Source organism: Aulonocara sp. 'chitande type north' Nkhata Bay, linkage group LG1 (genome assembly GCF_057382095.1).
Source record: "Aulonocara sp. 'chitande type north' Nkhata Bay isolate Kocher_YH1m ecotype deep benthic linkage group LG1, A_spYH_male_GT1.1, whole genome shotgun sequence".
NCBI lineage: Eukaryota > Metazoa > Chordata > Actinopteri > Cichliformes > Cichlidae > Aulonocara > Aulonocara sp. 'chitande type north' Nkhata Bay.
The window spans coordinates 8370832-8396275 of NC_141344.1; the positions used below are offsets into that span (position 1 = coordinate 8370832).

The 25444-nt window shown below is 38.9% G+C and overlaps 2 protein-coding genes across 2 annotated transcripts; one reads left to right on the forward strand and one right to left on the reverse strand.

Moving 5' to 3' along the window:
• Window positions 1-1268: 1268 nt before the first annotated feature.
• On the forward strand, window positions 1269-7489 carry tm2d3 (TM2 domain containing 3). Its single transcript, XM_086258038.1, has 6 exons — window positions 1269-1532; window positions 1952-2038; window positions 4904-5058; window positions 5192-5366; window positions 5995-6070; window positions 6188-7489. Exons 1-6 carry the CDS (start codon window positions 1427-1429, stop codon window positions 6351-6353), a joined length of 765 nt encoding a protein of 254 aa, XP_086114164.1. The 5' UTR covers window positions 1269-1426; the 3' UTR covers window positions 6354-7489.
• Window positions 7490-9842: 2353 nt separating this feature from the next.
• Window positions 9843-16010, reverse strand: larp6a (La ribonucleoprotein 6, translational regulator a). Its single transcript, XM_086257979.1, has 3 exons — window positions 15161-16010; window positions 13284-13482; window positions 9843-11885 (listed from the first exon to the last, which is right to left on the reverse strand). Exons 1-3 carry the CDS (start codon window positions 15988-15990, stop codon window positions 10791-10793), a joined length of 2124 nt encoding a protein of 707 aa, XP_086114105.1. The 5' UTR covers window positions 15991-16010; the 3' UTR covers window positions 9843-10790.
• Window positions 16011-25444: the final 9434 nt, after the last annotated feature.

The window sequence follows — 25444 nt, forward strand, 5'->3', positions numbered from 1 at the left end:
TTAAGTAGTTTGATATCATGACAAACTACAATAGGTTTATTTTGTAGAGACAGTCTTCACATTTTTGTTAATTTTCTTTTACTTTTTTTAATGCTTCATCAGTTTATTTGTTCCAAAGTAATAACTGTTGATCATGCTGTTGCTTTGGAATGAAGCCTGTAGATTAATAGGTGGCAATAATGGGAATTCCAGCTGTTATTGTGTAATAAGCAAGACTGAGCCAGCTCCTCATACAGCATGTAATAACAAATCAGGAACATACCAGTGTCAGGTGGTAAAATTTATTTTACCCATGGTTTTCCTCACTGTTTTCTAACAACTCACAGCATGCAGAACAATGTGATAGACTCGCCAGAAAGGTGATTTCCATAAAAAGTTAAGAATTTATAAAACAGAACGGACCAAAATGTTGTTGCTAAAACATGCACCAGGGGTAGCAAGATGAAGACGGGAAAGGTTTTTGCTGCATCAATCTTAATGGGAAAGGTTCAAACTTTTATTATAGCACATTTCTGTTTAGCTTTAGTTCTATTCTAGTTTTACACTAAGGTCACAAGATCAGTTAGTTTTGAAGATTACTGTAACTATTTCAAGGCTTGTTTTTATTTTATCGGTATGATGCAGTAACAAGGTTGAAGTTAAAATGGCTGGATTTCTTTATAGATTATGATATAAATGTGATGTTTAATATTTTATGTTTTTAATGTTTGTTTTATACGTTTGGTAACAGGACTGCAAATCGGTCCTAGTATTTTCTTAGAAAAGGATGCTAGCAGTGTAATTCCAGAGACTTTTGAATAATAAAATGTAGATGTATAGATAAAGGCAGCAAACCCTGAAATTAATTTGTCTGCTTTTGGTAATATACATAACAGGGTCACTTTAATTGGACACATTGACACAGTTCAAAGAGGACTGACCTTTTTCAAATTCTTTTTCAAGATTTTCAAATTCATGGGTTGGCAGAAAATGTCCTGCATTTATGGAATGGCATTAATACACAATGTATTTTGTCATGGGTAAAGGATTAAACTAATGCAGTCCTCTATCAAACACCATATATATGAAATTTAATATGATTTCCGTTGCATGTTCACAGCTTTAACTAAATAACCAAAGAACCTGATAATAGTTTTGCTTTTTTCTTTTTACTTTTTTTTTTACATTAAAGTGGCTCTTCTTCTTCTTCTTCTTAGTCTTTTTTCCCCTATTGCCTAACCTTTAATTTGTATTAGAATGACCTCAAACGAAAAATATTTTCAGATCTTATTTGGGGTTTTATTTTAGTGATTTTTGTTAATTTAAAACAAAGAAAGAAAACAAAACAAAAACTGCTCTATCTCCGTGCTTGAAACTATCAGAGGACTATTAGCACTCCAGTTTCCTACATGACCTGAATGCAGCTCTCTTTAGCTCTGCGGTAACAATGGCTAGTGTCTGTCAGATTTGGAGACCGGACAGAGGACGGTGCCTTAAAAGCTACGGAATTATCGCTGTATTGTTTATGGACCTTATGTTACAGTGTGTTAACGGTATGCTTACAATAATACACTTATAGATCTCGCTTTGGTCGTTACCTTTCCCCAACTGAATTAGCATGAGGTGGTTAGCTAGCAAGTTAGCATAACACTGGTTTATTTAGCTAGGTAGCAATGAAAACATTGGCTGTAGTGAGCAACACGGATTCAACATTTATTTTACAAAAACACCTTTTGTTAATTGTGTCGTATGCAAGTTAAGCTATGACAATTAACAGTTCATTGTTTATGCTAATTTGTAGCATGACAGAACATGTCAGCGAGTAGCTTCTGTGTAGTAGCTTCCTAAAATTATTGTAAAGCAATAATTAGCACGTTTTATTAAAAGAAAAACCAGTGTCTCTAGCTGCTTACGCGTGTTTAGACTTCTAATTTCTGTTCAACCATATATGACCTGTCCGCTTTGTTGTCAGGTTCCCTGAGCACAACTAATGTTGAGACCCACTACACAAGAGATGGACCTTTCATCACTAGCCCGGTGGTCCCCGATGCAGCCTCAGGTAAATATCAAAATTAAACATACTGACTGTAACGTTATTTATTTAACTGTTTTTTTTTTTTTTTATTAATAATGAATTTATATATTGTGTGGTTTTTAGTTTACTGTTTGTAAACTAAAAAACAGATTGACTAAGGGCCGCATTCACAACGGTTACTATTAGAGTTTCCTGAACTCCAAATTTAAATCTTTGAGTGTGAGTTTTTGAATAGTAGTCCAAAATGAAGCTAGAAAAACAAGTCCTCGCTTGGTTCAAATAGAAATTGAGGATTCATTTGTATAAAGAAGTTATGTGACAAGATGTGACTTGTACATCAAGAGGACGTTCTGTTTAATATTTTTTATAGCACTTAACAACAAAGAAATGCGGCTCTATTAAGCAGTAAGCAAGCTCAGTTTTCCATTAATAACCTGTTAACCAGGACTTTCAGTTCATGCCTCATGAATTGAACTCAAACCCCTTTCTTTAGAGGGATGAAGGCTGTTCTAGGGCAAAAAGCATGGCACACCTGTCACAGGTTGATGCTGGATTATTTGAAATGTATTTTAAAGGTAACATTTTCTTAAAGATATTGGTAAGATTTCATTGTAGCACTGCTGCTATTGATTTTGCTCATACATCAGGATTATTTATCAATTCCCTAATTCAGTCTTATTTGTAAGGGGGGGAAAGGGTAGACCTAGACACTTTTTAGCATCTATACAACTAGGGCTGGGCCATATTATACCGTTCACGGTAATACCGGTATAATGTTAGGCAACGATAGGAAAATGAAATATCGCGATAGAATGGGAGTAAAACGCGCATGCGCAGTGCCTTTGTTTTCATACGCACATGGCCGATTGTTGAGTGAAACAGATGAACCAGAATTGGTTTGTAAAAATGGTGCAACTTCCGTGATGTGGAACTGGTTTGGTGTTTGTCCGTCAGATACACGACAAAGCACATTTTTTTGCAGAACATGCAAGCGGCCGTTGTTATTGTCATATTTGTCGGACTAAGATGCTCTTAAATCTGGGAGTAATCTGGGTCCTAAACTCCGTATGCTTCAGGTCAAACAACACTGCAGCATCACTTAGAGTTAAAAACTGTCTAAATTCTTTCATCTTTAATAAAACGATCAGCATTGCTGCTTTACCAGGTGTAACTATGAAGTTTAACTTCCAGGCATCCATGAAAACTAAAGTTATTACATTTAACGGAGTTAGACGTTAGCAGGAAGCTAGCGGAAGTTAGCTCGCTAGTTTCGCTAGTTACCTAAGCATGATATTGCATGTTCTGACTGAGAGATTTCTGAAAAAAATCAAACGTACAGTTCTGCTATCACTTCCAACATAAATGAAGACAGGAAACTAAACAGCAGTGACGTTTGTAGGGTTACTGAAGTTGGGCTAGCTGGTATATAATGATGTGCTACGTGATCGCTAGCGACACAGCTATGTTAGCATAACATAAACAGTGAAGCTGGAGGACGAACACTAACACTTTTCCACTTATAAAAGTTAACGTGAAGGTTCTTCATGGTTAGAGACAAATGCAATCGCATGGCAGGATGTTGTAAACGGACCAAACTTCAGTCAGGAGAACAACTGAGATAATCCATCCACAATATGAGGTTAGTCATTAATAGACTGCAACAACATGGGAATAGAGCCGCTGCCAGAGAATTCAACATTAATGAATCAATGGTACAGAAGTGGAGGAAGCAAGAAGAATGAGTTTAATAAAGTTTGATTTATCTGACTGCTTTGTTTCGCTTAATGTGCCTTATAATCCCGTGCACCTTATGGTCCGAAAAATACATACTGCACACTGCAGTTTAATGTTGCAAAGCACCTCTTTTTAACTTCAGTGGATATTATACATGGTTATGCTCAGGATATGTCAGCCCATTTCTACTGGAAATGCCTTTTGGTTAAACTTTCAGCAAGGAATTTGCATTTGCACTGTTACATTTTTATAAAGCTTTAATGTACATAAAAACCAGCTTCTTGTTTAAGTGAAAATAAATGGAAGGTTGTCTTTTTGCGCTAGTAATGTTGTGGAGTTGTATTTTGTCTCGCATCAATTATATCGTCGGTTATATCGTTATCGCAAATTTTCAAATATATATCGTGATAAATATTTTTGGCCATATCGCCCTGCTCTATATACAACATTATTATTTCTGAGTCTGAACACAGGATGGAAACAGCATGAGACTTGGGGGTGCTGAGTTGTGCTGTAACATAGCAGCACTGATTAAAAAAACAAAAAAAAAAACAACCAAGCTTGGAGAAATACAATTGCGATGGACTTGACATATTTGAAGTTGGTTATTTCCCATGCTTGAGCATCACTATAAATTTGTATTTCCTGTATGTAATGAGATTGTAAACTGCAGGTTTTTACATATATTTAAGAATGTCCATGTTATCTGGGAACCTGAATAAAATGCAGTGCAAAATCAGAGTAATACTGCCTACTTCAGACACAATTAATTTCCATTGTCTAAGTATTGCATGTTTTTTTTTCTTTGTTAACCTGCATATCATTAAGTAAAGTCTTGATCTCAACCAGAATTTGTTAAGTTAATTGCTTTTCAACAACAGCAGCAACAGTTTTCCTTTACTGCCCAGCATGCAGCTATAATGTAGCAATCAAGACTAAATAGCTTTGCTCAAGGACTCTTTAATGGCCTGCCCTCTTTGAAAGCGGAGTATTTTTAATTTTGCCGCCACAGTCTGTTATCACAAGTCACAGCCTGTTGCCACCACCAGCAGCCAGATTTAATGAAAGCCTGCTTACTTTGCACAAAATATTTATTATTCATGCTTGAAAATGTCTTAAAATAGATAATGCAACTTTGTGGTGGACTTTTTGTAGTGTTTCCTGCAGATGAAGACACATCCAAATGTCCTAGTGGGGGTTTGTGTCACCGCCTGCCAGCTCATTGCATTCAATGCGATTACCATCTCAAGTGCACATATGGCAAACCAACTTTATTTACCTGTAGACCCAAAAAAGGCGTTCACTGCATAGTGAGTAATATTGTCAAATATTCTTGTCTGTAGTAATTCTGTACCATCTTTATCTGTTTGTTAAGAGGGTTAGTAAGGCTTCAATTTGGGAATTGCTGTGTAGTGAAATTTATTTTCTTCTTTGTATTTACAGGGAGAGTCTGGACAGCAGCAAACCAATTTTTCTCTCAATATCATCTGTCAGTTCTGTTGGCAGCTGGACCCTTCCCAGTATCGCTGCACAAACTCCACCAATTGTATGACAGTCTCTTGCCCACGCAAGCGCTACAATGCCACCTGTGATGTCTTAGATCATGTACATTGCTTAGGTATGATCAAGGATCCACTATAAAGCCTAATTAGGTTCTAAAGTCGTCAGTTAAAGTCATGCAGTCTAGAGCAGCAACTGTTTTGTCCACAGCATGAAGTTAAACTGGTTTTCATTCATGGTTGCTATTAAAGGAAAACTCCTATTCAGTCAGGACAATGTTAGTCAAAGTATGATTGTTATTTCATCTGCAGTAGAGCTATGTTTGGGTTTTGTCTAAAGAGCCCTTATGGTTGCTTGGCCATTTTTGGAAACCGCACAGGCAGGTAGAGCGGCAGAGCAGGACCTCTTCACAGAATAAAACATCTGTGACAGCAGACATTTAAGTCAGAAACACCATAAAGTGAAGAAGCTGTGGTTGGGGTGGGTTGCAAAGCTACTTGCAGACACAGCAGCATTTGTATGCAGGCTGAAGCTGCTTAAATAGGATAGCCCCATATGCGAATTATCAGCAGGATGGAAACACATCAGCGGATGTGAGCTGGCATTAAGATCAGCTGATTGGCGAGGATTTATTTAAATTTCCACATGACATTTTTGATGTAATGTTTGTTGTATTTTCAGTCAGCTTGTTTAAATTTTGCTTGTTTGTGCATGAAAGCATTCACTATGTCTTCACTTCTTTTTAGGTAAAAGACGTTTTCCAAAACGTTTATTTTGTAACTGGACTGGTGGATACAAATGGTCAACAGCATTAGCACTCAGGTAAAACTGACAGTAATATTAAAACCATTACAACAAGCTTAAATAATGGAAATGTAAAGACACGTTATTGATTAGGATATGTGATGAAACTTATTTTTTTTCTGGTTCCTTCCATAGCATTACACTTGGTGGTTTTGGAGCGGACCGGTTTTACCTGGGCCAGTGGAGAGAGGGTCTGGGCAAACTGTTCAGCTTTGGAGGCCTAGGCATTTGGACTTTGATTGACGTCCTTCTAATAGGGGTTGGTTATGTAGGACCCGTTGATGGTTCTCTCTATATCTGAAGCAAAGCCCTGGGGACATGGCTGGCTTTGCTCTTCACACTGCTTCACTCTCAAAGGACTGAAGAGCTGAGATGCTGTGTTCTTAGCACATTTGGCTGGCTAAGTTCGCTGTGTAACACATCTTCATCCCATCTGCTAACAAGCAGGAAGTGTTTTCTTCATCACACAAATGATGATTCTACCCACACAACCATCAGATTGATCCCAATCATTCTGCGTCCATGTCCTGTTGAGATTGCGCAGATGGTGCTGTGCAGGAGTATAAGGAACCGGTAATTACCTCTGTCCAGTTTCTTTGACTTAACTAGTGGTTAGGCTCTGTCTTGCTGATAGGTACCTGTGGTTTCCTGTGGAGCAACGCTTTTCCATTGGAGTTGTGCATTGCTTCTCTCTTATTGCAAGTTAAATGCCTTAATAGGGGTCAAATGGTAACCATGGCCATGCAGAATTTTATAGTGTCACCACACAAAGGACAAATTGAAAGGTGATATTTATATCCTGAAAGTATGAATGTGCAGAAGGGATTTAAGGCGTTTTTTTTTTTTTATTGATTGTCATTTCAGTGGACAACCTGAACAGTTATTTCAGCATGTACTTTATTTCTTCACCTACATTCATTCAGCAGTGCAGGTCACACCTGTAAGAACACTCTCCAAACAGGGGTACATTTTATTTTATAAAAGTTCATATGTTTAATAAATGAAAGCTACTATAGTCTCACAACAGCATTGGGTAGTAAACCACAAGGAAGTAGTGTAACTGTCTCTTCCTGCAGCATGTAGTTGGATTTCAGTTGCAGAACAGATAACAATCGGTGTATGATTGTGTTTGTGATAAATATTGAAACGCTTGAAATGTGCTGCAATAGCAAACTCGGCTCCTTGTGATTTCCGTGTTGGAGATATCCTCTGCATTTAAGTGGCAATTTTCTGTGAAATCGTCATCATCCTTTACAGAAGTCTGTGTACTAACACTGTAAAATCTTTTAATTCACCCACATTATGTAAATATGTTTTATGTGTCAATTTAAGTTGTTTTTTTTTCCTCTGTAAGGGCACTGTAAATTTTGTTTTTTAGTTAAGAAAATAAAATTGTGAAATATTTGTTTATCAAATGTACACAGCACTGCTAACCAATTCACTGTGCATGTGTGTTTTTTAAATGTATTTATAGTGTATGGTAACACCAGAGAATTTTGAAAGGAAAAATAAGAGGTGAATATTGTCAGTTGAAGGGCCACACAAATATACTGACATACTCAGTTGATTACAGCAGAACTACAATTACTTGAACAGGACAGTTTCTTTATATATATATATATATATATAATTAAAAAGTGAAAGGTGCCAGTAACCTTCATTACCCACAGGTTTGTGACACCAGGAGGGTAATGCAGTGGCCAGGCAATGTTCCCCTTTTAATAAAATATCATTAAAGAGCCCATAAACAAGGCACTGAATAGCTGCAGGGGACTGTAGCTAAAATGTTTATCCAGAGGGTAATGGTTAGTTCAGTTAATGCATTAGGCTGTAATTCTAAAATTGATATAAATATATATGCAACCACGTTACATAACAAGGTTTGAAAAAAAATGAAAGAAAGGGGAAAAAAACCCAAACATTTCCTTTCTAGCAGGTTCTTGGGCTTTGATACGACTTTTCCAATTGGTTGCTTTGCTGAGCGTTGTAAATTTACTCCACCCTAATTCTAGTTCCCCAGTTTTTACTCCACCCACTCGTAGTCACTACAGCTCCCTCCCACAGACTGATGTAAGTGTTTGTCATCTTCTCTGAGTTGAGGAGGAGACGTCTAGTGATTATTTCTTCTTGGAGAGCTGTAATTTAAACACCAACCAGAGGCTTTTCAACTCTGCATCCATAATATACTCTTGATAATATTTGTTCCTACTGACTGCTCCAGCCTTACCTCAGTTTGAATCATGCTGTACTGTTACATACTCACATTAATGGATTTATCTGGACTGTGAACTTGATGGGTACAATTAGTCAGTGGGTTTAGCATAGATAGGTAATGGTGTAAATGTGTGCAATATGACTACATGACTATATGGTATAGGCTTTTAAAACCATGTAAAATAACTAGCAATGCAATGATGGAGTAATTCAGCAGTATACTGCTTAATTCACAGTGGTGTTACATAAAGTTATACAATACTTAATACATATGAAAAGCTGTGAAGTTTTATTCTTTAACAAATGTACTCTCCACATCCTTCTAATTCTCTCAAGTCCTAAATAAATAGCGTAATGACCTTACTAAATAATTTTATTCATATGTAACTGCACACTGCCCAATTACAAATAATGGCCCCTGTGATAGTTGGTTTTTCTATTATCTGTCTTTATCCTATTTGGTGTAAGTATGAAACTCTCCCTAATGGTTATTATAGAGAATCATCATATGAGAATAATAGTTTAATCTTGTGGTACTTTTCTCAAACAGTCATTATTCTCACTGCTAACATTAACAGTTACATGGAGTTGAGCCAAAATATTATCTGTTTAAGGCAGACAGTATCACGACTTCCTAATTTTGAATTGCTAATCATGCAAAGAGAACAAAAGTTTATTCATCCCTCTCTTACGCAACCCCACTTAGTCCCATTGCATCTCTGAATTTTAGAGCATAGTCCCTGAACCTCTGCATCCAACACTGCCTAAGAGCTTGTGTCCTCCCATTGTGCTTACTCCTACAGGAAATAAGATTTCTAACAAAAACGTGGATCGACAGAATGATGCAACCACATGAATTTAAAAGTCGTAACAGCTCTACGAGCATCCAACAGCACGGTCCCTTCTTTCATATCTAAATGGTTGCTCAGAACTATTGGAAACCGCCTGAGGACAAGGCACAAATTACATTGCTCATAAAAAGTAATACCCACCATTGTATCTTTTCATTTGGCTTTGCAACAACATGGGATCACAATGGAGTAATTAGTTTTATACAAATGAGCAGAGATGATTCATCTGTGCAAAAGGGAAAACAAAGCTCTGAAATATCTGAATTGAGGACAAACAATTGGTTTTGGCCTCCTTTGTTCTGATATTTTACTATTGTGGTAGGAAGTTGTTTTTGTAGTCATTGAGTGGCTAGCAATTTCCAAATACATAAAATCTGTATGTAAAATGCAGAAAAGGAACATCTGCAGGAAAAATGTAACTGTATAAGGAAAGCAACATGGACATGCTTCTCCATAGCAGACCCTGAAAGGCTTGTAAAAGAATGTTTACATAAACTGAGCAAACAGACATAGGATCAAATAATCCAAAAAATGTCATCATCCTCCCATCTGTGCAATTCATTTAAAAAACAAAAAAAACCCAACAACTTGAATGAGCCAATTTTGCTTTCCAAGTTTGGAATAGCTTCTACAGTCTGGGCACAGTAACAACATCTCACTTAATCCTGCTCACATATTGAAGTCAAAAATAAGATTAGTCGTGTTCATTTGAAATGACCAAAAGTAATGTCACAAAAAGAACTCAGGCAGAGTGCATATTTAGTGATTTATTTGTACAATAGGAATTGCAGTGTACAAATACCCCATCTCAGATGTAAAGGCAAGAACATAAGAGCATCTATTCTGGCCGACCTGAAAATCCCTCAAACCTCATTGTGGGCTTAGACTGATGAAAACATGGCAAGGAGAAGTAAAACTTAAAAAAAAAAAAAAAAAAATAAGCAGCAACAATCAAGCAGCTAACTGCTGAACATGTATAGGGATAAGGAGAACCTTTCCAACCAAGTGTACCAAAAATAAAAATAAAACAAATTTACAAAAATAATGTCCAATTTGAACATTCCAATCTTCGTGGCAGTGGAGCAATTATGGCCTCAGTTTAAGTAGTTTGTAAAAATGGAACTCACATTAGACAGACACAGAAAAGGCATATGGCGATATCTCTATCAAGTCCATGTGCCTGTGAGACTTACACATTTATACGCCATCCACAAACAAGATCTTTTTTTTTTCCTTTTTTAAACACATACAAGAGGACAAGACAATCCCCCCCCCCCCCCCCCCAACTAAAAAAAAAAAAAAAAAAAGAAAAAAGTAAAAGAAAAAAAAATTGAATCCTTTCCCCCAGGTTACCCCAAGTAGAACAAGCTCTCATACAATGGAGGTGGCATGGTTCACGTCAGTGGTGTATTCAAAGTTCTCTCTCAAAACAATATTAATTTACATTCACTCAAATTTCCATTAGTAAATCACTAATGTTACCATGGTAACTCAAAATGTTGTATAAAAATATAACAAAGACTCAAAACTGATGCACTAAAAAAAAAATTATATATCTACACAGTCTGAAATGTGGGGTGGGGCTTGAGCAACATGGCCAAGAACTGTTTAAACTTCCAATATCTCATTTTATTTCTGGGGGGGTCAGCGAATACATAATGAGGCTCCACATATCAAGTCTGAGTAGCAGCAGTCTTTCCCCTCTCAATCGCCACACAGTGAAAGCCACGAGTTCCATCAGGACCCCTTGGCAGCCTCATTACTCCTGGCGGCAGGCCATCAGCATTCTGGATCTTTCTACCCAGCATCGGGCTGCCGACCGGGCTGCTTTCCTGTGATGCCACCTGCTTCCGCCGCTGAACCCACGGGCTCCCTGAAGGTGTGAGGCTACTGTCTGAGGAGTAATCTGCCCAACGACGTCCAGACTCAGGGCTCAGTCTACCCTCAACAGCTAAGGGAGACTTGTGGGAATGAGGAGATTTGCGCTGAGAACACGGGCTAGCACGAGGGCTAGACCAGGGGCTGTTACGTGGGGACATACTTGGACTCAGGTGATTATTCTGGAAGCTAATGCCTGCAGTGGTGGGGCTGAGCTTGTTGCACGACTGGGATTTTCTAGCCAATCTGGGAGATGTAGGGGTGCTCTCTGTCTCCGAAGAGCTGCAAGCAGAGTCGTCCCCATGATACTGAAGCTCTCGTACCCGGCTGTTTAGAGAGCGGCTTTTCCGCATCCCTCCTTCCTCACGAGGTCGTTCTTTTGGTACCTTCTTTTTAGGCGGCTTGGTGCCAATCAGAACCACTTTCAACCCCAGTAAACTGGGTCCTCCGTTCTCACTCCCTGCAGCTTCGTTGGCTTTAACAGCAGCCTCCACCTCCTCAAACTCCACAATGGCACATTCTTCAGTGCCCAGCTGAGCGTAGCGACCACTCAGCCTCTTCAGGTCAGCCGGCAGGTCCTTTCCAGGTTTCAAGACTCTAACAGAGGCAATGGCACCGTATGTTCCAAATGCTTTCAGTAACAGCTTCATCAGCTGCTCCTGTTGAGTGGCTCCTCCTTCAGCACTTCCATTATCCTTAGTGAGAGCAGCCAGCTCTGGCCACCTCTGCAAATCACTTAATAGTAGCATGCGGCTGGGCAGTGACTCGCTGGCAAAGACTGGTACTGCGGATTTACGTCGCACCTTACGCCCCTCATCATTCAGCTCAAGGATCTTTGAGTGTCTCAGAGCATAAGCAGTGGTTCTCCAGTCACGAGTTAAGTGTTTCACCTGGGGAAAAAACAAACAAACAAACAACATCTTTGTTACAGTCATATACCCAGTGACCATCGGGTCACAATTTCAGTGAAACTACCTTTAATTATGAGTTAAGCTTCAGTAAAAATGGCCACGCTAACTTCAGTCTGTCACCAAGATAGACTAAGAATGTTTCACAGCTTCTTGTTAATCATACTTCCTAAATCTCTAATTATACCCATTAATTTAAGCCAAAAATTCTGACTTTACTATATTGCCCAAACTTATGTTTTAGCTCAGTGATTCTGAGCTCATGGTTGAATCAGATTAAATCAGCAAGTGCTCATCCCTTACTATAGTCAGTTTGCCATATAGTACATTCCAAATGTGTAGTGACTAGTACTCTGTTAAAGTATCTCACTATGCCTTAAACTGGTCTACAGCTGTCACTACCCAAGTACTGTACATTGCTTGATACTGCACCGAAGGAAAAATTAAACTGACTAGAGTAAGGAGTATGATGTTCTTTATCATCTACCACATGTACTGTTGCACAGGTGTATACTTATTACATAAAAAAAAAAAACCCAAAACAATGTCAATATGATCCTCTCAGGTACAAGTTTTGGATGTCATCAGGACAGTCCCACCCACCTGCTGTTCAAACTGTTTGCAAGAAGCAACCAGTCATGACAGTTTGCTTTTTCAGAACAGAGCCTGCACCAAGTGCAAGGCAAATAATTATTTTGAAGTGTAGCACTATTCTGTTTGAGTCTAAAAATATTGACCTGGAAAGATTTTTATTCATCAAATTCAGAATTTTTATTTTTTTTTAGAAAATGCACATCAGTATTTTTCTTCTGGCCAATGTAATCTGTCAAGAGTTTATTCTATACAGAGATATTGAGTAGAGGGTAATAAATGTGTGAATGATCATGAATACAATCTAGGTTTAATCTGTGCAAACAGATCTAAAAAAAAGCCAACACATCTGAATTGAGCTGAAATTAGCACAAGCTGTTGTGAATTAACGTGAGAATATCACCAAACAGCAACAGCTAGTCATGCTGACACTAGAAGCAGCCAGTCATTGTTATTCAGCTCTCACAAGCGTCTGTCACTAGGAGATAAAAATGACTTTCATCTTTAGCCATATTTCAATTCTAAGACTACCTTTTCTCTCAGCATTACTTAAAAGTTAATTTATTCATTGTGGTCAACTATAAATCACAATGTGCAACGCAACACACACTGGCTAATCTATAGTAATACAAGACATAATTCTGAGTCTCTAGTATAAAATTTAGTATGTGATGTGTATGTTTTAGCCAGCAGCAGAAGAGCGTGTGTACTTTCCCACCTTAGTTTGATGTGTACTGAAATGAGACATTGCCGTGTTTCTAGACTACCTCAAAATTTTGCCACCGTTACCTTTTTGAAGGACGTGAGCAACTTGACGCTAACAAACCCGAGTTTGTTACGTCTGACATGTTTAAGCAGGAAGGCATCATGCTCCAAGTTTTCATCAGACAGGTAGTACTCAATCTGAGTAACCAACTTCTGGATAAGCTCTGGATCCGGGGGCTGCCAGCTCTCCTCCTCCAGTTCTCCTCCGCTGGTCCCGGCACCACTGTGTGTGGGAAGATAACGTGCATCATGGCCAGAGAACCTTTTTTAGTGCGTTACCGAAATAGCAGAATGTTTCATATCCTCAACCACCAACATTACAACTGTTACACATTTTACTTTCATTAATACAATAAGCCAGAGGCTTACAAGTTTTTGGCAGTAATACAATCTTATCCTGTCATTTCTCCAAACAACATGCTGGCATGAGAAGCGTTTGACCGTTTGCTTCCCTCCTTCCTGATTTTTCTTTCAGCAGTTGACAAGCTGTGTCTCTAGCCACAGTCACCATGCCTCAGTGCCAGACCTTTACACCAGTGTCCCACCAGTCCTGAAACTGCCAAGACCTCTCCATCTGAAGGCCAGAGACACAGGCTCTCCCTCCCACATAGAATATGGTGGTTCACCACATCAACTTCACACAGTTTACAAAAACTGGTATCAACAGTGCATAACTGAAGCTTTGAGGCATAATTTGACAGCAGCCTGACAGCTGCCGTAAAGCTGCACAGTCAGGTAGCCTTACAGATTAGAGTGAGGGTCTGAATGAAATTTTGTGGATGACTCATCACCTCCTCCAGCCTCCTCCCTCACACACCCTCGCTCAGCAGCTTTCCAGCCCACTGACCATACAGCTGGCACGAGCCCACATCTTCCCCAGGATGTCAGATAAAGCACGACAAGAATTTAGAAGAGAATACCTTACTGCATTCCTCAAATAATAGGACGAGAGGCACGAGCAAAGACAACGCAAGAGATTATTCGATAGTTATACATTTATTTTCAAGTCACTCTACACAAGTTCTCTGGAGGAATGCAGGAGGAATATTAGACTAACAAACCAACAGCTTACATTTAACACGTCCTAAAAACGATTCCTAGACCTTAACCACTTAAAATACCAGCTGTGTGAAAAACGTGCTGTAAAGCAATAGCTTGCAGGCGTTACCGAGCCCTTTGTCACACAGGTCACACCTCAGTAGCTCCAAGTAAACAAATGCTTGGTATGAAGAAAGAGATTTATTTTCCCCTTTGGCCTTTCTACCACTGACTCACTCTTTGTGCATGTAGTTCAAGTAGGGACCTTATAGGCCAGAGGATAAAAATAGCAGGCCATGACGCAGGGGAATTAGATTAAAGTGAAGGTGCCATCCTTTATCTCTCCGTCTCAGGTGTCTAGCTTTATAGCTATGATGCTGCCTACTGGTGGTTAAACACTTCCAACCCAAAAGACAATAATAATAAATAATAATATCCCTCACCCGTGTCTGTGAGGATTTACACTCCCAATTGTAAGCATCTATTTTCATCTACTGCACTCGTTGCCGGGTTTTGTTGTGCCTGTGATGCACCTGTTGGAATTTGTGACATTTCTACAATAGCCTTTCATGTGAGTGGCATTCTTATACTGAAACAAAACAGTCCAACTGTGCCAAAGCTGCTCCCGTGCTGTAATCATCAGCTTAAGAATAAAATTCAGAGCACAAAGACACTCGTGGGGTTCCAGTAAGAACTAACACAGTCACTTGTTTTACTTCCAACCTTGCTGAACTTCCTTGGAGGGAATTGAACAACTAAACTAACAGGTTTCACATTAACGTGTAGGATAGGATTTAGTTAGTTTGAGTTTTCACAGCACTAGGCATTACGGTAATTAACTTAAAGTAGCAAATAACACAAACCTCGATTTGTCATGTCTTCCGATTTCGTCCTCGCTACAGCTACCTCCGAGGAAGTCAGCATTATTGGATGTCACTTCCTCGGGTTCCTCGTCCTCAGCCGCTTGAATGGCCACTGTTATCGTCACCGTCCCCATCTCCTGCGAGAGCTGGTCCACGGTAATTACCTCATCGATGCCCTGCTCCGCCGACGCATCCGAGGCGCATTCCGTTGAGTTCACACTGGGTACCCCCACGGACCCGCTCATATTCTTCGAATAAGTAAAGGTGGTTTCACCCGGTCCCTTCACGTCCACGATTTTAGCAGCAGCAGCAGCGCCTCTCTGGAAGCTTTTAATCTTACCCGACTCAAAGGCACAGACAGGATACTGGGCGCCCAAAGCTGCACGTCGCCTTTTCGGGCACAGGTGATGGCGGAGAAGGACCCAGGGGGCTCCGAAGACGCGCTCCACGGCTCGCCAGAGACCCCCTATCCAAATCAGACCCGACGAAGGGCCCTTAGGAGCAGCGGGGCTTGTAGCAGCCAGCGAGACGCAGTCTGGACCTGGTGAGACCGACGGTCTGGAGCCTCCTTGTGCTTCTGCTTCTGCTTTTACTTCCTCATATGTAAGAGGCTCTCTGCTTTTGAAACGAGCTCTGGGATTGGGCCGCTGTAGCGTCTCTTCGCACTCATTCCCAACCCACAAGCAAAAGCTGACACAAAGCCAAGAAGGAGGCAAGAGAAAGGAGAGGCAACGCATGAAGGCGTTCACCAAAGCGTACATGTTTTGATTTTTAGTTTCCCCCCCAGAGTGTTGCCTAAGTCTGCGAAAACGCGAACGTCCCGGCCACATGTCTCTAAGTAGGGGAGCAAATTCACGTGTTTCTAATTGGAAAATTGGCGTGCCAAGGACGAACCCCTCCGCTAACGCTGCTAATTGGATAATAGGGTTTTAGCGTGTAGTGGCAAGCAGGAGGCAAGTTTTACAGGTACATGTCCCCAAAGCAAGCAGGAAAGTTGAACAACAGTAGCCGCTCGGGAACGGTAGAGGCGGCAAGGGGTTAAAAGTACAGATAACTAAACGTTATATTTGTTTTATTCTGTTATACTTTATTCAAAAACGATGTATTCAAGATTTGTATGCAACTGGCCAAATGTACGGGCCCACTGAAACCCACCCTGAACTGGCAGTTTAAGGTTTAAAAAAACAGTTTTATGTTCTTGTTATAGATTTTTTTCCTGCTAAGTTATTGCAATATACTGTTTCGAAGCCATGTCAGGATTTTTACTTTTTGTTAAATTTTATTTGAAATAAGCCTCTGTCAGTGCGCCCCAGGGTGGCTGTGGCTACAATGTAGCTTGCCATCACCAGTGTGTGTGAATGGGTGGATGACTGAATGTGTAAAGCGCTTTGGGGTCCTCAGGGACTAGTAAAGCGCTATACAAATACAGGCCATTTACCATACGTTAATCCAAAGAATATTAATTCCAAAAATGATTGCCAATATCAGTGACCATTGTTGATGTAAGTAAAAAAAAACAGTAAATATTTAACATTTTTATTTAAAATGTGTTCATTTCCTACCAAACCATACTTCTGTTGTAATTATTACTTTGCTTGCTCTTTAATGAAACTAGTAATATAAAAGTGAAACTTTTTGTTCTTTGACTTAGGCCCTGAGCCCTTAATAAGAATAAAGTATATTTTCAGAGTCACTGATTTCATTACTGTTATAGAGGAAATGTATGTAGGTGTCCAGCTGGAATATTATAATTATAATCATATGGTCACTTTTTTATAGGCTTTACCTGAGGTCCATTTTTGCAGCTAGCCATTGGCTTTCAGCTAATAACCCTGCAAATCACCCACATCGATGTCATGCAGCCCTGCGTGAAATATCTTTACTCCTCCCCACTGGCAAGCCAGGCTCACAGCTGGTGGGCAGTCTGACTCATTCTCTGCACCACATGCCATACAGTGCTCCAGTTTGTGTACAATGCAACATGGGGAGAGAAGGGGGGAAGGAGAGAGACAATGAGTGAGAGAAAGGAAAGAAAAGTTTGCCAACAAATAATCTAAAGCATTTAGTGTCTTATTGTATGCTTATCTGCTAGGATCAACTGAGAGAGCCTGCCAGTTTGTAGAAATACCCAGGATTGCATTTGTGTTTTCTGTCTTTTTCGGTTTGTAAATCTAGTGAATTAGAAAAGTTTTCTGTGAAACAGAAGTCAGAAAACACTGTTAGGGTGATTGTGTTCATGGTAAAAACCTCTAAATAATCCCGCAGTCCACTTCCTCTTAACTATAATTGTTCCTTGGCATACATAGCCACTTTCATTTCTTTTTTCAAACATCTGTTCATCTCTTTATAGTGTTTACAAAAAATTTACAATGAGGTACAAAAAAATCTTGTTTATGTGATTGGAGTGGCTCTGTATGATTCATCTGCATCTCATAACAAAAACAAAGTAAAAAAGAACTATGGGGAGTTTCAAAAATCAGAACTCTTTGATTGGAGGCACCTTTTTTGTCCACATCTTACTCTTTCATCTTTCATCATGAGTATTTTCTACTTCTTGGACCAAGAAAACTGAACATTAACCATGAAAGAGGGAATTTAAAGAGTTTTTCACTCCTTTTTTCCCACTTTTTTGAGCTTTTCTGTTTTCAATTAGATTAGATTGCTTGTATAATCCCACTTGGGCATTTAAATTAGTCACAAACAGAGTATATAAAGTAATCTAATGCATACAAAGTCTGGAAACAATTTAAAAGATACAGACATATTTATAGATTTCAAAACTGCACAGTTATTAAAACAACATTAAGAGCATAACAATGAAATGACAAAATGTGCACTGCATAATAGCAGACTTGATATAAAACATGTTACTGAAATACCCCAGTGAACATATATGCCTTTAGCTAATTTTCTGAAGTCTGTATAATCAGCAAATCTCATGTGAGCGGGAAGAGCATTCCATAGGTCAGGTGCCATGGCCTCAAAAACCTGCATGCCCACAGGCAGGTTTGTAAACCAGACAATAATTTTCTGGTATTCAGTTATAGAGTAATGAAAAGGAAAAGGTTCGGCTCTGGTAAGGAAGCAAATGTGCTGTCACCAGTGATTAATTGTCCAGCCTTTGATTTAAATCCAACCCAATATGGCATTGATTTTATAAGATAAAGCTTGAATTCCTGATGCTGTGTGAGTCCTTATTAACCAGTCATTAGGACTGAAACCTCTCAGTTTTAGATTTTTACAGATTTACTTTCAGAAGACAAATGTTACCATATTATTAAAATATATCAATGTATTATGACCTCAAAGCAGAGGTCAGTCATGCTCATAACTTTCTATTAAAATCAAAAATTCACAGATCTGGTTCATTTTCTCACTGCACAAATTATGTATAAAGCAATAAAAAACCTGCTTCCTGACAATATTCTAAAACTGTTTTCTAAAAGGGAATGGGGATACAATTTGAGGGGGAATTAAATTTAAAACATCCTTGTATCTGTACAACATTAAAGAGTTTTTGCATCTCTGTGTGTGGAGTGAAGCTGTGGAACAGACTAGGTAAAGATATGAAGCAATGTCCGAGCATGGCGCAGTTTAAAAAGCGGTTTAAGGATATGGTTTTTACAGGGTACAGGGAGGAGGTAGAGATTTGATAGGATGTTCTTGTCTAATATTTTCATGTGTGTGCGGGTGCACGGGTATGTTGGTATGGGTATATATATCTGTAGGTTGTGTATCCTTTGAGGTGTTACTGGGGTTATTGAATGAGTATATATGTGTATGTGTATATATGTATGTATGGATAGATAGAAACATATATATATATATATATATTAGGGGTGCAACGATATTCGTATCGATATTGAACCGTTCGATACAGTGCTTTCGGTTCGGTACGCATATGTATCGAACAATACAACATTTGTAATTTATTTTATCAATTTTCCTTCTGACGATGCTGTCTGTGTGGAGCGCTCAGTGAATCTGCGTTCGACTACTCCGCCTAGGCTGCACTGTCGAGCGCAGATCCACTGAGCGCTCAACACAGACAGCATAGTCAGAAGGAAGAGCGCAGGGCAAGCTAGCGAGACAGAAGTTAAGCTCTACTTGCAACAGGCAAATTGAACCTCATTCAGATCTGGCGTTTGGAATTATTTTGGTTTTCATGTGACGTATGACCCTGAAGGTAAGCGAGTCATGGACTAAAGTAAAACAGTATGTTGGATGTGCCATGCAATGCTCAATTACATTGGTGTGAACTAGTGTGTTAGCGCAGTTAGCTCGTTAAGGTGTTGGCCGTCTAGCCCCATGCACGGAGCGATCCGCGGTAGCTCGTTAACGGAGATTTGCCGTGTTGTGGCGTTAAGGTCATTTCAACGAGATTAACCTGAAAGCACTAGTGGGAACACAACGAATATGACTGCACATTTACGCCGACATCATCCTAGTGCAAAGACAAAAACAACAAGCATGCTACTAACTTTAGCCGAGTCATTTAGACAGCTGTTAGCACGTGATTCTCCTTATGCTGCTGAGAATATAGCCCAGAAGAAGCGGATAGTATAGCTTTTATTTTGGAAAGAGCCATTTCTCTGTAATAAACTCTCTTTTCCAAAGATGATGTGATTCCTCAATCAGATACAGGGCTTGCAATATCGCTAGCCCGACGTCCCGGAGCTAGCGATCTTTCCAGTCGGGCTACCAAAATCTATCTCTTCCCTGCCCGTCGGGCTATTGTAGGAAAAATATATGTCAATGCTTTTGCATTCTTTCGGAAATGTAGCTGGGTAATTATGTCATTGGCATCGGTGAGCCACTGTCAATATGTGACATATTGAAGTCGCGTTTGAATTTGCGCTTGTTTTTTGCTTTCACTTTGCAATCGTGTGAACTGTGTATAGAGAGCGACAGCACTGATCTGTGAGTGATGATAATTTGTGCACCAATTCCTCTGACATCGTCTTATTAATCGTTAGCTTACTATGCAAACATGACAAGTGAAATCTCCCGCAGCAAGCTTAAACATGTGAGAGGTTGATCGCGCAGAGAATCGCTGAGCTTATGTGAGTGCATGTCTAAAAGCATTTCAGTTCTGCTGAGCCAAATAAGACAGGTCAGGGTGAAGAAGTGACAGCCAAAGAAAAGCTTACCACAAAACGGAAAAGTTATGACAAATCAGACTATAAGGCAAAAAGAAAGTGCAGCTTTATGGTTTCATGGACAAAAGAATCTCCGTGGCTGCGATATGACGAGCTAAATAACCAGGGCTGCACATAAGTGGTCCGCAGGTGCGCATTCGATGTCAAAATAAAAAACACGCACAAGGGTTAGGGTTAAATTTAAAAACTGTACTTTTGAGTTAAAATATATATTTATAATTTTAATAAATGACAAATTAAAAATGCATGAACATGTTTTTGTATCGAAAAAATATCGAACCGTGCCACCAAAGTATCGAACCGAACCGAACCGTGAATTTTGTGTATCGTTGCACCCCTAATATATATATATATATATATATATATATATATATATATATATATATATATATATATATATATATATATATATATAAATAAAAAGAACACATAACATATAATGTAATTGCAAGGAGGTATTTCTGTAGTCTATTGATTACTAGATAGTGGAAAAGGGGTGGGATTAAATAAGCTTGTGCTTCTCCCTGCTCCTTTTTGAACATGAAAGTTATTTGTAGTTGTGGTTGCTCGTTTTCCTTTTGTTTTGTTTTGTTTATTTGTCTCTTTTACTTCTATGTTGTTGTACTTTTTCAACATGTTCAAAATAAAGAATCAATCAATCAATCAATCAGGGTTTCATTACTTTCTGCATCTCAACAGCTAGGGTTAAAACATCTCAACAGCTCTAGGATGGGTTATGATGAAATTTTGAACTGACATTACCCTAAAAACTTGTGTAACCCCATGACCTTTCCCCTAAATATATGACATTTGGATCCACATTGCCTGTTCTTTATCTTTGTTGCTGGTGCTAATGTTACTATATTTATGTTAGCACAGCTGTGCAGCCTGACAGCCACTAGCAAATGTTTAAAAGCAAAGGAACCACTTAAAATGACTCATTTAATTCAGAGAAAGCTTTCAGATGGGCAGTATATCCACCTGAGTTTAAGATTCTTAAATAGAAAGAGTACCACTGTGAAAACCTTATTTGCTATTTTTGATGTTGCTGTCTTGTTGTTGTTTTAAGTATGTAAGGATGTACACTAATGCTCGTCTCTTTAGCAGACCCTGCCATTATTGGTATGATTTCACATGATCGAAAGAATGGTGCTGAACAACCAGGCAAATTTTCCCCTTCATGTTTCTATTTTACTTTCCTGTTTGAAGAAATGAGTCATGGTTGTAACCCTGCTAGTCCCCACTTATTCCAATCCACATGACAAATAAAGTGCTGTTTGGGCATGCATACATTAAAGTAATTCTTTCAGTTTTGTTACACTGTGTGTTTTCTCTTATTACACTTTTTTTTCAAACACTGACCTTGTTATGTAACATATAATGATACTGTGGATCATACAATCTGTCTGTAGGCAAAAAGACAGAATTACAGTTATACTTAAAGAAGCACAAGGAAATAAATGTTTAAAATGATTAACCCCTCATTGTCACGTTAATTTAATTTCACACAATCTGTGATGTGACATAAATCGTTTCAGCTATTAAGGGTTAACCAAAAATGTTTGCTAACCGATTTGAATGACAAGAAAAACTGGCGCGAACTCAGTCACCCCCTTGCAATCTTTCTCTCTTTTTTTCTGTCTCTCTGTCTTTAACCCAAGTGTTCGCCCTACACTGTAACCATGTACACGCACATGGGGGTTGCTTTTTGTCCGTAGCAGGGAGGCAGATCGCTTCAATATGACTAAAGGGGATCTGTTATATATCCCCACAGCATGAGAAATGCAGGCATACACACACTTCTTTCTTTTTTCCTTTTGAATGTTTAGAAATGATGTTTGTATATCTAGATTTCATCTGTCAGTCAAGGCAAAGGCCACACTGTGCTTTTGCCAACAAATCAGCACTGATGGTACAATTACACTATATTTTGATTATTTGTTGTTTCATGATGAAAAAACACATCCCCCGAGGGTATACGTTTCTCTGGCAACCAACAATATATGTACCTTTTGCTGTGTTGTATGTCAGACCTATACAGAATGTGATATTTTCAGGTTCACATTTCAAATGTTTGAGGGCAAGCTGTACTCATTTCATATTTATGTGTGGACATATCTACCTCTTTGATCTTTGTTAACTATAATTATAATCTTTTGTAGTTGTTTTTTGGCCAATTTAAACTTTTGATGTATTAACAAAATATGTAATGGCAGAAATTTGCAAAACAAAAATTTGGTGCTGTGTCTGTTTTCTGTCCAGGAAACAACAATCTGAATTAGAGCACCAAATATCTGTCTATATAGAGCTAAATTTAAATAGTACTTTGTCAATATGGCCTGCCACTCAAACTGTTCATCACCTCCCATCATATGTGTCAGCCTGTGCTTCATGAATAGACAATGACAGGCAGTGTGTGGGATGTCCCTTTTGATGAATCTGGACTTGTCTTCACTTAGCAACAGCTTATTACTGCCAGAGTAAAAAGGGCTGAAAATACATCATAATCTATTTTATGACAATTGTTGTTTTGGCAAGGCTGCTGACTAACCACCCCCTGGATTAAATGGTTCTTAGAGTGAAAAGACTGGTAAATCTATGGATAAAGACAAGGTGCAAAATACCCTCTGTTTACGATATTACAAGAATAAAACAAAAATATAACTTGTATTCCGACTTTGCTCTGTACTTTGTTGAAGCACCTTTGGCAACAATTATTGCATATGATGCAACGAGCTTTATATGCAAGAATGCACACCTATTTTGGGGCAGAACCTCTCAAACTCCATGTGGCTGGATGGGGAACAGCAGTGCACAGCCATTTTCAGATCTTTCACGAGATGTTCAATCAGGTTCAAGTCTGGGCTCTGGTTCTGATAGGACATTCACAGAGTGGTCTTGAAGCCACTCCTTTATTATCTTAGCTGTGTGCTTAGGCTTGTTGTACTGTTGGGAGATGGGGTATTCTGGAGCAGGTTATCATCAAGCATGTACATTCCTCCACCCATCTTTCCCTCTACCCTGACTCAACCCTCCCACTTTTTGCTGCCAAAAAGATATCCCCACAGCATAATGCTGCCACCACCATGCTTCACTACAGGGATGATTTTGGCCAGGTGATGAGTGGTGCCTGGTTTCCTCCAGACATGACACTCAGCATTCACTCCAAGGTGTTCATTCTTTGTCTCAGACCACAAGATTTCATTTCTCATGGTCGAGTCCTTCAGATGCCTTCTGGTAAAGTCCACACAGGGTGTGTTTTTTATTGAGTCCTCTCTACAATACAAGCCTGGAAGAGACCTAGTGGTTCCAAATTTCTTCCATTTGACGATGGAGGATGGAGGCCACTGTGCTTATTGGGTCCTTCAGTGCCACAGGAATTTTTCTGTTCCCTTCCTTGCTTTGACAGGGACTGTCGAGTATGAGACCTTACATAGACAGGTGTGTTCTATGTCCAATCTCATGTCCAATCAACTGAGCATCCTACAGATGGACTGTGAATACTTATGTACTGTTTGTTAATGTTTTTTTTTTGTTTTTTTTTTTAAAGATTTGCAAGAAATTCAAACAAACTTTCTACACATTGTCATTTTGGGGTATTGAGAATGGAATATTGAGGTAAAATGAACTGAATCCATTTTGGAATAAGGCTGTAACATGATGAAACAAGTGAAGCATTCACTGGATTATCAGCAAGGGTTCTGCATCATTTTCTGTGAACAAGTGGATGATTTCTGGGAAGAAACACCGTGGATGAGTTTTTCAAAATCATTTTTTTGGCCTTTGAGCACCACAAGGTCATCTAGTTCATTGTCTTTAAGAGAAAAAACTGTACATATGCTCTCCAAAATACACCAATCAATAATAATCCCTCTCAATAATAATACATTTGAAATAGTATTTTTCCATCTCTACTTGACAATGGTCAAGTAGACACTAAAAAAGCAGTTTGGGAACAGGGCCAGTGTATTTTCTTATTCTGATTCTACAGTCATCAACTCAGTATAGCAATTTGTGTTTTTAATTCAGTTCCCTTTTTTTGTTTTTTTTGTTTTCAGCTTAGTACTCATACATGTTGTGTACTTATATATGGCTGTACATGTTGTGTACAGCCATATAAAGTATGGCTATGTCTATAAACTAGTTTAGATCTATTAGGCCTGTGTTACATACACCACATACTTTTAACTAACTAACTGTCATTCAAATTCAGGTAGCTGCACAGATAAAATGTTAAGAGGGCACAGGAAGCTAATGCTGTGGATGAATCAGCATTCTGAGAAATTCCAAAATTGCAGCTATGACTTAGCGACACAGCTAAATAGAACATAATTAGTGCTATGTGTTGCACCTGTGCCTTTTCTTATACTTACAGAGAAAAACAGTGCAGAAGGTCTGCTACGAGTGTTAATGTGTGTTTAATTTTATTTTTTGTCAGCACTGCATCAATTATATGGAGTGCAATAAAGTAGTGACAAAAAAAACCCTCAATATTTTCACAGGTGCAGGTCGAAGTAATTACAGGGTTTTGAAATACTTTGGTTTAATTGTATTCAGAAATTTGATGGGAGAAGTGCATACAATACACAGCTAATGTGTTTTATATGCAAATGTTGTTTAGTTGTGTTACATATTACACATTACACTACAATTAGGATATGCGGAAGATACTGCTGCTCATATTCTTTCGACCTATCTAACTTTCTTCTGTTGGTTGGCTGGCTTGAAAACACTGACTCTACCTCAGTCTCAAAAGTTGGTGTGACTGACCAGGGCAAAGGTTAATAGTTTTTGCTTGGTCTACCTCTATGTCAAAGCAGTGCTTTTTTCTTCTGCATTAACTTTGAGATAGGTGTCTTCTGAGAGGGGATATTTGATTGGCTGAATGCTATCCCTGACCTGTTTAACTGAGAATGATCTTCAGTGTGATGTAAAATGGAAACAAGACTCAATACTCTGTAAACACGGATAGCCCCAAGTGACCCTCGTACTGCCCACTCTCTGTTATTTATGTACTTTGTCAGATGCAGCTTATAAAGTGAAAGACTAATTACAGCAGCTTAGAGAGCCAGTGCTGCTGCTTTGGGATACTACTTTCAGTACCCCAGTTCTACTGTTTCATGAT

Bases quoted from the DNA above. Each gene is read 5' to 3' on its own strand.
- larp6a (XM_086257979.1), bottom strand. From the start codon at position 15,990: ATGTGGCCGGGACGTTCGCGTTTTCGCAGACTTAGGCAACACTCTGGG. The intron at 13,483-15,160 runs GTTTGTGTTATT...TCCCACACACAG, and splicing joins GGAAGACATGACAAATCGAG to TGGTGCCGGGACCAGCGGAG. The intron at 11,886-13,283 runs GTAACGGTGGCA...TTTTTTCCCCAG, and splicing joins TGCTCACGTCCTTCAAAAAG to GTGAAACACTTAACTCGTGA.
- tm2d3 (XM_086258038.1), top strand. From the start codon at position 1,427: ATGGCTAGTGTCTGTCAGATTTGGAGACCGGACAGAGGACGGTGCCTT. The intron at 5,367-5,994 runs GTATGATCAAGG...ACTTCTTTTTAG, and splicing joins AGATCATGTACATTGCTTAG to GTAAAAGACGTTTTCCAAAA. The intron at 6,071-6,187 runs GTAAAACTGACA...TTCCTTCCATAG, and splicing joins TCAACAGCATTAGCACTCAG to CATTACACTTGGTGGTTTTG.